Source organism: Chionomys nivalis, chromosome 20 (assembly GCF_950005125.1).
Source record: "Chionomys nivalis chromosome 20, mChiNiv1.1, whole genome shotgun sequence".
Lineage (NCBI taxonomy): Eukaryota > Metazoa > Chordata > Mammalia > Rodentia > Cricetidae > Chionomys > Chionomys nivalis.
Window position 1 is genome coordinate 35,156,457 of NC_080105.1, and position 12,311 is coordinate 35,168,767.

A 12,311-nucleotide genomic window follows, 5' to 3' on the forward strand; every position below is an offset into this window, starting at 1 on the left:
TCACTACAGAAAACGTATGTACAAATATGTCTCAAAGCCTTTAAACTTACTAATAGACACTGGACACCTTTCACTTTCTTCATCTTCCTCCTGATCAGAAACATCAGATCTTACATTTTTGGAACCTTTGGCATCATATGCCTCAGAAATCTGAGTCTGCTTAACTGTTTCAGTCTCATCCTTGTCCTGTAAACAATGTAAATAATAATTAACTCTTGGAGTACTTTAAAAATGTATATATGGTAAAGCTTTCATAGCAATAATAACCACTCTGTTATAAAGAATTACTTTTGACATTCTAGTTTTGTTTTACAAGAAAAACTTTGGTTTGTCAGAAGAAAAGACATTTACATACTTTACTTGTAAAAAGAATTAAGATAAAAGGTGTTAAAATTGTGTTTTGTTCTACAAGCATTATTTATAGACACAAGTTAGCACATACTTTGTCTTCATCATCAATCTCTCCAGCAGGTGAGCCATGATCGCCTTCAAGAATCCTTTTGGCCTAATAGCAAATCAATTAAATAGAGTTCAGCAGGAATACTTGTGTAATTCCAGTTTTTCTAATCTTAATAAGCCAGCAAATCAGCTTTTTTTGTCTATAATTATTCACATATAAACCACTGGAATTACTTACTCAACTGTCAAAAATATGTGTGCTTGCACGCCAATCTAAGACATTAGCTTATCATTTATTTCTCAGTTTTATAGATATGTTACTTTATCACATCTCATATTTTTCTCTCATTGTCTATTTTTCTAAATGAATATGTATATTGTGTGTGTGCCTGTGGAGGCCAGAGAATAACCTCATATTTTAGTCCTTATTAGTGTAGTGTGTGTGTGTACACCTGTAGAGATCAAAGGACAACCTCACATCTCTACCTTGAGATGGGCCAAATTTTTGTTTCCTACTATATACCTAGACAAGTTGATTGTTAAGTTCTTTACTATCCCTATGGCATCACTTCCATTCTTATCACTTGACTTCCTTTGCAATAGCTTGGTTCAGAACCTACAAGCATTCCAGGCAAGTACCCTATCACCAGCTCACATTTCCACTCTACTTAGAAGACTTTTGTCTTTATGGCCCTGTTTTGTTCAACTGCTCAACTCTGCCTTAGAATCACTACACTGAATTTTCTCTCTATGCAAAGCTTTCCCCCTTCCTCATGATGAACTTCTGTCTTTCAGGTCTACACTCATATTTCTGCCCCTGGCAAGAGTCTCAGGAGACTGCCTATCTAACACAGACTAAAAGACTTCTTTTCCAGGAATTACTATGGTATTCTGCAACTTTATTTTCTTTATGTATTTAGCAATGGTTGAAATGAATTCTGTCTAGAATAAAAACAGGAGCACTATAGAGAAAATGGCCTAACTCTATTTTAGAATCTAAGTTAGATGGGTTTCTCTGTCTGGGTCCTGGCTCACTTTCCCTTCTTGTGGTCAGAGAATAAGGAAAGCGTGCTTACAAGGAAAGCCTCCTAGTAAGTCTTCCACTACAGGAGAATTAACGATCCAGTCTCACATGCAGTCATGATTAACAAGGCAGAAAAACTAGAGCCCTAGCCAATGAACAGATGCTTGTTGGCTGGAAGTGACTTCCTTGTGATACATATTTTTGGAGACTCCCTGGCATTTGGCAACAGCCATCATAGGAAAGCTGACCAGGAACTAGATCCAGGTTCTCTCCTCTTTAGAGCTCTTAGCAAGCAATACTGAAGTGAACTGGACACATCACAATTCAGAGTTAGCATCCATTCCTGTCTGCACTTTTGCTCTCCCCTTTGTGGTAATCCTAAGTTTAATATGTAGCCCATGTACTGATTTACACACTTGACTATGATTTTACTAAAAATAATTGATCTTGTTGAGGTCAAATGAGAGTTTATTTACTAATAATGATCAAGGACTGTAATTTCAGGCTAATGATAGATATTCTTAAAAGCAAAGGGAAAATTACCTCTTTAGCATAAGACTGTATCACTCCAGCTGCTTCAATTTTCCTTCTGCATCCCTGTTTAACAGCTGTACTATTATTATCCAAGTCTTGCATGAGCTTAAAGAAAGCCAACTCATTAAACAGCACTTCAGATATTTCTACAAGAAGATCTTCTCCACAGTCTTTCAGTTTTCTGCCTGCAAATTTTGCTAGTGAATCCTATTTAAAGATAAAACAAACAATTTTAAGATCATAGTAAACTTCAACTATAGATAAAACAATGCAGGTGGTTTAAAAGATTAAACTATAATACTTGCCTAGAGAAAACCAATATTCCTAATATTTTATATGTATATACATATAGCCTCTGGTTTTTCTGAGATTTTAATGATCTATTTCTCCTTTCCTTTTCCTCCCTCCAAACCCTCCCATATACCCTTGCTTGCTCTTTCACCCTTACTTCAATACATGGTTACACAGTGTGTGTGTGTGTAAGTGTGTGTGTGTACATAAACAGATAAGCAGAACTTGCTCAGGCTGTATAACGTTAGTTCTTTGTGTATGACTGAGACCTGAAGTTCCCCTATCCACATTAGCACGTCTACTGCCATTGTCCGTGTTCCAATACTTTCCAAAGTATTGGAAAACCTGAAACTAAAGTATTACTATGAAATATTCTATTATAAAGCAGACATCTTGCTAGCCTCATTTAGAGTATAAACAAGGGGAAGAAAATAATATACAGTCATCTATAAATACAGTACTTTCTTAATATAAATCTTGGGCACAAAAAAGTAAAACAGACTCCGAATCTCCCAAAAGTTCCCAGGGAGTACATGTAGGAACTATATATGCACTACAGCAATGAATATATTAAATACCATGTGAGGATAAACTCTTTTCCTCATCAACACGGTGCCAAATATTGCTAGTTTCTTCCTTTACATTTAGCCAACCAGTCATTTTCATTTAAAATTGTCTCCAGAATAAGTTTGTAAGTAAGCATTACTTCTACTCAAGAGGAAACAAAGCATCATCATATGAGTAATTGTGCTATTTTATATAAAGGACTTCCCTTTTTCTTTCTTGCAAAAATATGGGCTACGCTACTTAGAGAAAACGTAAACTACAATGTTGTGTCACATTAGCTACTGCCCAACACAGAAACACTATCTATACAGTCACAGAAATAGCATGTATGCTAAGAGACTTGCAACACAAAACTTCTGAACAGAGTTCAGGAAAAAAAAATTCAAAACCAATACCTTGAGGTCTAGCTCATGAAAGAAAGCAGAGACACAGGGAGGGAAGAACAGGGGAGGAGGAGAAAAAAGATTCTAGGTAATATTTAATTTAAATTAACTTTTGTTCTTAAATAGACATGACCTTGTAGGAAAAAAAAACCAGGAAGAAAATGAAAGAAGTTTGGCAGCATGCCTGGCTTCTATCTAGCACATCTCTTCCTCCTTCCCTTCTTATCTCCATCCCACTTTACCTGCTATGTGAAACAAACACCTACAGCCACTGTCAAATGTCCCCTGGGACACAAAAGTCTTCTCTAGCTAAGAATCATGGCCTCAACATAATTTAAAGTTGAAGTTTATCTGAGCATTAGAAAGTAATTACTAGAGGTTAGACAGTGTGGGAGGGAAGGAAATAAAGGAAGTCAGATAACAGGTATAAAACAAATAGGTTCATTATAAGTTCTGTTTTATCATAGTGGCATGGACACAGTTCACGGTAACCTTCAGCTATTATGAATATCTAGACAAGAGGAGCTTCAAAGGCTCCAAATAGAACAGATAAGGAGAGTGAAATGCCAATAATCAAACACATACTAACAGTTACTTTTATGATATAAGCAAGGTTATTCATATTCTAAAAAGTTTCTCTAATTAGAGGCTGGTTTCTAGCTTCTAAAATTTCTCATTATTTAAAATTAAATCAGAGCATGATTTTCTTTCAGTCTTAAACTATTCGCATGGTAGAATATCAAACCAGATTACAGAACAAACTCCGCAGGAGTGGGACTGACTGAGACTCCTAGGACAGAGAGGGCCTGAGGAGACAGCTCCACCGGGAGCAGAGGCCAGGGCAAATCCAGCTCTGGGAGCCAACCAGTCCCAGAACATTGGTGGATGAGGACTAAACCAGCAACCAGATCCAGAGTCAGCGATCTCCACCAGAACAGGTCCAATTCCAAGCCAGGGACTTCTGCAGGAGGGGATCCAGACCAAGATTTACAGATCAAAGCCAGCAACCCAGGCCAGAGTAGGCCTAAGACAGCAAACTCCAAGGGAGCAGACCAAAGCACAGGAGCACTGAGCTATCTCCAGGAACAGAAATAACCAACGACGTAACTAGAACTGTGACACTGAGTGTACCACGAGGAACAACCATCTGAGCTTTGGATTCACCGGCACCTAGAAGATTATTCGGCAGAATCTCAGACAGCCCCAACCACACCTATTAGAGGAAAAGATGAGGAGAAAAGATAAAATCACATATTATACCACAAAGAGCAACAAAATACCAGTAAAACCTAAAGACCCTATAAAAGCAAGACCTGAACAACCAAATATGGATAAACCAGAAGAAAATGATCTAAAAAATAGCCTCAAGAGAATGTTTGAAATTCTTAAAGATGTATAAAAGAAACTATTCAAGGACTTGAAAACTGAAATAGAAACAATAAAGAAAACACAAGCCAAAGGAATTGTAGAAACAGAAATCATGAGAAAAAGATCAGGAACCACAAAGCAAGCATGAACAGCAGAATACAAGAAATGGAAGAGAGAATCTCAAGTGCTGAAGATACGATAGAGGAAATACTCAGTCAAAGAAAACATTAAATCTAAAAAAAGTTTAACCCAAAATATCCATGAAATATGGGACACCATAAAAAGGCCAAATCTTAGAATAATAGGTATAGAAGAAGAAGTTCAACTCAAAAGCACAGAAAATTTATTTAACAAAATCATAGAAGAAAACTTGCCCTACCTAAAGAAAGATAACGCTATGAAGATACAAGAAGCTTACAGAACACCCAATAGACCGGATCCAAAAAAAAGTCCTCTCACCACATAATAATCAAAACGCTAAACATATAGAGTAAAGAAAGAATATTAAGAGCTGCAAAGGAAAAAGGCCAACTAATATAAAGGTAGACCCAGAAGGTCATGGTCAAGCATTATGCAGACATTAAGAGACCACGGATGCCAGCCCAGACTACTATACCAAGCAAAACTGTTGATCACCATACAAGGACAAAACAAGATATTCCATGAAAAATCTAGATTTCACCAATACCTAGCCACAAACCCAGGCCTACACAAAATACTAGAAGGAAAACTCCAACCCAAGGAAGATGGCTACACCAACAAAAACATAGTCAATTGATGATCTCATTACAGCAAATCCTGAAGAAGAAAAAACTGCACAAATTAATATGACCAACAATGAAAACTAAATTAACAGGAGAGAGCAACCACTGGTCATTAATATCCCTTAATGTACATGGACCCAACTAACCTATGAAAAGGCACAGGCTAACAGATTGGATATGAAAACAGAATCCATCCCTCTTCTGCATACAAGAAACGCATCTTAACCTCAAACACAGACATCATCTCAGAGTAAAGGTTGGGAAAAAAAATATACCAATCAAATGGACCTAAGAACAAATGGGTATAGCTATCCTAATATCTAACAAAATAGACTTCAAGCTAAAATCAGTCAAAAGAGACAAAGAAGGACATTTCGTATTAGTCACAGGAAAAATCCATCCAGAGGAAATTTCAATACTGAACATCTATGGCACAAATACAAAGGCACCCTCATTTGTCATAGAAACACTTCTACAGCTTGAATCATACATTAAACCCCACACACTAATAGAGGGAGACTTCAACACTTCCCTCTCACCACTGGACAGGTCATCAGACAAAAAATGAAGAGAAATAAGAGAACTAACAGATGTTATGACTCAAACGGACTTAACAGACATCTATAGAATATTCCATCCAAACAGAAAAGAATATACCTTCTTCTCAGCACCTCATGGAACCTTCTCAAAAACTGACCACATACTTGGTAATAAAACTTCAAATACAAAATAATTAGAATAACTCAATGCACCTTATCAGATCACCATGCTTTAAAACTAGAAGCCAACAGCAATACTAATCCCAGAAAACCCACAAACACATAGAAATTAAACAATGCTCACCTGAATCATCAATGGGTCAAGGAAGAAATAAAGCAGGAAATTAAAGACTTCCTAAAATTCAATGAAAATGACCACACAACATACCCAAATTTATGGGGCACAATGAAAGCAGTGTTAAGAGGCAAGTTCATAGTACTAAATGCCTACATAAAGAAACTGGAAAAATCTCACACTAGTGAATTAACAGAACATTTGAACAAAAAGAAACAAACTCACCTAAGAGAACTAGAAGGCAGGAAATAATCAAATTGAGAGCTGAAATCAACAAAACAGAAACAAAGAAAATAATACAAAGAATCAATGAGACAAAGAGTGGGTTGAGAAAAATCAACAAAATAGACAAACCTTTATCCAACTAACCAAAAGGCAGAGAGAGAATATACAAATTAACAAAATCAGAAATGAAAAGGGGGACATAACAACAGACACAGAGGAAATACAGAGGATCATCAGGCCATATTTTGAAAACCTGTACTTCATAAAATTGGAAAACTTAAAAGGAAATGGACAACTTTCTGGATAAATATCACTTACCAAAATTAAATCAAGACCAGATAGGCAAATTAAACAGACCTATAACTGCTAAAGAAATTGAAACAGTCATCAAAAGTCTCCCAACCAAAAAAAGCCCAGGACCAGATGGTTTCAGCTCAGAATTCTACAAGACTTTCAAAGAACTAATACCAATACTCCTCAAATTATTCCACACAAAAGAAACAGAGGGAACATTACCAAACTCTTTCTATGAGGTTACAATTACCCTGATACCCAAACCACAGAAAGACAATACTAAGAGAATTACAGACCAATCTCACTCATGAACATTGATGCAAAAATACTAAACAAAATACTAGCAAATCGAATCCAAGAACACATCAGAACCATCATCCACCATGACCAAGTCGGCTTCATCCCAGAGATGCGGGAATGGTTCAACATAAGAAAATCTGTCAACATAATCCACCATATAAACAAGCTGAAAAATAAAAACCATATGATCATCTCATTAGATGCCGAAAAAGCATCTGACAAAATACAACATCTCTTTATGATAAAGGTCTTGGAGAGAGCAGGGATACATACCTAAATGTAATTAAGGCAATATACAGCAAGCCAACAGCCAACATCAAACTAAATGGAGAGAAACTCCCAGCAATCCCAAGGAAATCAGGAACAAGACAAGGTTGTCCATTCTCTCCATATCTATTCAATATAGTTCTTAAAGTCCTAGCTAGAGCAATAAGACACCAAAGGGAGATCAGGGGATACAAAATGGAAAAGAAGTCAAACTCTGTTTGCTGATGATATGATAGTTTACATAAGTGATCCCAAAAATTCTACCAAGGAACTTCTATAACACATAAACACTTTCAGCAATGTAGCAGGATACAAGATTAACTCAAAAAAATCAGTAGCCCTCCTGTACACAGATGATAAAAGGGCTAGGGAAGAAATCAGAGAATCAACACCCTTCACAATAGTCACAAATAGCATAAAATATCTTGAAGTAACTCTAACAAAACAAGTGGAAGACTTGTATGACAACTTTAAATCTTTGAAGAAAGAAATTGAAGAAGACACCAGAAAGTGGAAAGATCCCCCATGCTCTTGGGTAGGCAGAATTAACATAATAAAAATGGCAATCTTAACAAAAGCAATCTACAGATTCAATGCAATGTCCATCAAAATCCCAGCAAAATTCTTCAAAGACCTCGATAGACTGAAGTGGGGAGGGGAGCAGAGAAAAATGTAGAGCTCAATAAATATCAATTAAAAAATGTTGGAGATAAAAAAACAGATTAAAACATTTTTGTTCACGTCTATGTACCTATGAGGATATGCCAAGTGTGTACAGATGCGTAAAACAAAACAAAAAAGGAGAGTGGCTAATTCCTAAGCCCTGAAGCTGGGGTCACAGGCAGTTTTGAGTGACCTGACATGGGTGCTGAGAATCAAACCCAGATCTTCTAAAAGAACAGCAAATGCTCTTAACAGCTCAGTCATCTCTCCAGCTCCTTTAAACCAATAAAATATTCTTGGAGTTAGGATAATTCTCAGAGATGGCCATATTAAATTAAAATACAGAAAGTCCTCTTAAATTTTTAACTAAGAGATAATATTACGATGCCATCCAAAAACGAATATTACAATGGATTCTTGAGTAAGTTGTATAATATCAGAGAATGACAATAGATGCCTAATTAAATGGTATGGAGGTAACAAGCAAAAATAAACTCTTACCTGTAATATACTTCCTAGTTGTTTATGAAAGAACTTGACAAACTCTTTGCTCTCATCGTTTTGTTGGGTAAGGGTCAAAACCATACGTCTTACTGAAGTGAGAAGTTGAGAAGAACACACTTCATCCATGTGCTCCTAAGAAAAACCCTAGTAGGTTAGGACATAAACTCATCTATTATTGAAAAAGTATTAATCTACACAATTTGAAATTTGTTTCTCTTGCATAGCTTCTCATTTTCCAGAGATACTGGCCAGTCTCTACAGTATATACACTGAGGTTTGGGGATTTTAACCCATACACTAGAAAATGACCAATAAAGAAATTTTCTATTCCAATACTTTCTATCACTTCCTATCTGTACTAAGGAGAATTATGCATGCTAACCTTTCAATTTGTCTGTCTTCCTGATTATAGTTCATAATTTCACCATGTTTACAATCTTACCAACCTTCTACCTAATTTCCTCTCTATTATGTCTATGGTGTTTCAAATAAGAATGGCTTCCAGAGGCTCATAGAGTTCAATCTTAGCCACCTTGGAGTGGATTGCTTGTTTAGGATTAGGTTTAGGAAGTGCAGTCTTGCTGGAGAATGGGTATTACTGAGGATAGGGCTTTCAGGTTTCAAAAGCTCATGCCAGGTCCAATCTCTCTCTGCCTACTGCTAATGACTCTCAACAACTCCAGCCACACTTGCTATGCCAGCCATCATGCTAATGAACTATTCCTCTGGAACTGTAAGCAAGCCCTCAATTAAATGCTTTTTCTCTTGCCACGGTCATGGTGTCCTCCTAACAGTTGCTAGTAACCACACCAGCAATACCTGTACCCATATCAATAACTAAAACTGCCTCTAAATATTATGAGATGTCTTTCTAACTTTTTAAAATAACACATAGAGCATGTCTCTTCTTAACTGCACCTTAGAAACCTTGTGAAAAAAAAGTGTGGTGGCATGTGTGTGATTTTAAGCACTTGGAGGGGGAGGCAGGAGGAGACAGTTTTTAGTTCTAGGCCAACCATGGCTATATACTAAAACTCTGTCACAAAAACCCTAAACTATATGTGAATTATGAAATAAACCTTAGCCTGATTAGCTTCTCAAGGTCAGTCTAGAGCAGACCTGTAACAAGTACTTTCAAGGTTCTCATCTCCTTTTCTGCTATTAATTCATTTAAGCAGATCCCATCATCCTTTTTCCATGTCAAATTCCACTCTTCCACTAACAAGGAGGTGGCCAAACTACATGAGACCAAAGATTGACCTAAGTACATAAAACATAAATAAGCTCATGTGCCAAGGCAGTTCCTTTCTGCAAGGGGCCAAAGACTATTAAGTGATTTCTTAAGATGGTGTCTCATTACATAGCTCAAGCTGACCTTTGACTTTTGACACTCTTGCTTCAGCCTACTGACTACTGGGACTACAGGTATGTACCACCATGCTTGGTTTCTAACAAGTCAACATAGACAACATATTAAAAAGATATTTTACATTAAAAAATACCATTAACTAAATCACTTTTCCAATATTGTAATCATTTAGAAAAAAATCTTTAAAAATTATTCTACCACCTGGAAAGCTTCCTCATGCCCTCCCTTTTCTTGACTTTCCTTCTTTAAAACTGTATGAGTATGTGTAGGGGCCTAAGTTCATGTGTGTGTACCATACTTGTTCCCAGTGTCTGAGGCCAGAAGATGGCGGGAGAGCCCCTGGAATTGTACTTACTTGTGAAACAACATGCTGAGTGCTAGGAACCCAACTTGGGTCCTCAGTAAAAGCAGCAAATTCTCTTAACCACTGAATCAGCTCTTCAAACACAGATTAAACCCAAAACAACAGTGGGTGACCTTACCAAAGACAGATCATTTTGATAAAAAAAATAGGCACATCCGAGTTAAATGACATTATAGACCAAATATATCTAACAGACATCTTATAATGCTTTGAGCATTTTTTTTTAACCTTACTGTACTTTTGCTTAGATAGTCTATTTTTCTGTTTTAGTGCCCTCCCCCCGTGTGTTTGTGTACCTCTCGGAATTTTTTGCTGCTTTCTGTTTGTTTTATTCTATTCTGATTTGTTTATCTGCCTGTTTTCTGAAGAGAAATAAGAGGAGGCATGGAACTGGATGGGTGGGGAGGATCTAGAGAAGATGAGGGAGTATAAATGATGAGAATATACTGTAAGGGAAAAAACTTTTTAAAAAAAAGTAACAGGAAGAAAAATTTAAAATGAGCCTATGACAGTATATTTTATAGTTTTCCATATCTGGGTGAAATGCAAACTATATTTTTATTTCCAATTTTTAAAATTTCCAACATTTAAAATTTTTACTTTAGATGAAAAGAGTGCAATTTAAAAATTCTTATTTTAGATGAAAACATAAGATCCAATTTCAAAAAGCAATTTACTTCTTCAACTAGCCTACAACTCACTATATATAATTGGCCTCGATCTCAGAATTCTGCCTATTTATGCCTCCTGAATGTTAGAATAGCATGCAACACTACTACACCCAACCAAATTTCACTTGTACATTTTTTTCCTTTGCCCTGTTAATAGCATTATTTACAAGTACGTATTATATAGACACTGTTAGCAATTATATATGCTGATTTATTTTTAAAAATTGTTTACCTTCAAAAAGGGAATGACTTCTTTCATAATTGCTTTAATTTGGCGGTCCAGTTGTTGAGTATCTATTCTAGGACACGGGACAGCAGAAACATCACTTATAGGTTGTGATGAAACGTGATTCTCAATAATGGGAGTTTCTACTTTTTAAGAAAAATGATGTATCAGAAAATATCAATGACAAACACAGATATATACACATTTATATAACATCTTATAGAATGTTATAATAATTTTATTCTAAAATAAACAAAGGAAAAAACAAGTATTTTATCAGTCCTTATAATCAAAAGAAAGCAGTAATAAAACCACTAATATTAAATAAAAACTTTTGATTATTACTTCTGATCACTCTAAAAACACACCTTCTAAATTACTGACTGTGGTAGTAGCAGCAGCACCATCTTCATCCTCAATAACCCTGCAAGTACATCTCATATTTGAGTTACTTTCAGTCTCAGTCTTCATGCGTTCATATTCTCTCATTCTGGCTAATGCTTGATCCAAGTGAATCACGGTGTTACCTGAATTTGGAACAGAAATATTCCTAGAATATGTAAAAGCAAATCTTTTCCCATACTCTCAAAAATATAAAAATCTGAACACAAGGAAGTAAAATCAGTTTTTTAAAGACCTATTTTTATATGTGTATGGACATATACGTGTCTGTGTAAGAGAATGTCACATGTGTGTGGGTAGCTCATTGAGGCCAGGAAAAGGTACTGATCCCCTTGGAGTTACAGGCACCTGTAGTACTACAGCAGCAGTGAGCTACCTGATATAGGTGCTCTTAACTGCTGTACTAATGAGGCACTTCATGTACATCATCATCAGCTATTTGTTTAATTCTTAAATGATCCTACAATGACAGCACTTAAGTAGCTTATTGCTTCAGATTGCATAACCAGTTAAGTAAAAGGATTGTTATAAAATTTGAGCTTTTATCTCAAACTATTAGCTTCACATTTTTATTGAAAACACGTTTGGAGAAACCATGGATTTTCCTCAATAACTAAGTAGATGATCTTTCTCCTTAAGGAAAAATAAAGTTTCATTTAAAAAGCAAAACTACTATAGTTCATATCTGAAAGGTCAATGATTTTCCCAAGAATACAGCAAACTAGACATGGGTCCTACTTCTTCAGCATTTGCATACCTATAGAGAGTAGATAATTTGCCCCAGGTCAAGGAATAAACAAGAGTCATGGATTTAGACTGATAAGATTTTTTTGTGTGTTCATCCTAGTTATTTCCTTAGTCA

The 12,311-nt window shown here is 36.0% G+C and overlaps 1 protein-coding gene across 16 annotated transcripts in view; it reads right to left on the reverse strand.

Moving 5' to 3' along the window:
* The window catches only part of Pcm1 (pericentriolar material 1), a 96,165-nt gene that overhangs the window by 8,735 nt on the left and 75,119 nt on the right, over positions 1-12,311 (reverse strand). For 10 of the 16 annotated variants that reach the window (XM_057752816.1, XM_057752805.1, XM_057752806.1 and 7 more), the window contains 6 exons: positions 11,416-11,574; positions 11,054-11,193; positions 8,415-8,549; positions 1,967-2,164; positions 443-505; positions 51-186 (listed from right to left, as the gene is read on the reverse strand). In XM_057752816.1, coding sequence (XP_057608799.1) covers positions 51-186; positions 443-505; positions 1,967-2,164; positions 8,415-8,549; positions 11,054-11,193; positions 11,416-11,574 — 831 coding nt within the window. The remainder of the gene's footprint in view (positions 1-50; positions 187-442; positions 506-1,966; positions 2,165-8,414; positions 8,550-11,053; positions 11,194-11,415; positions 11,575-12,311) is intronic. The other 6 variants (XM_057752808.1, XM_057752804.1, XM_057752819.1 and 3 more) reach the window with 1 other exon arrangement.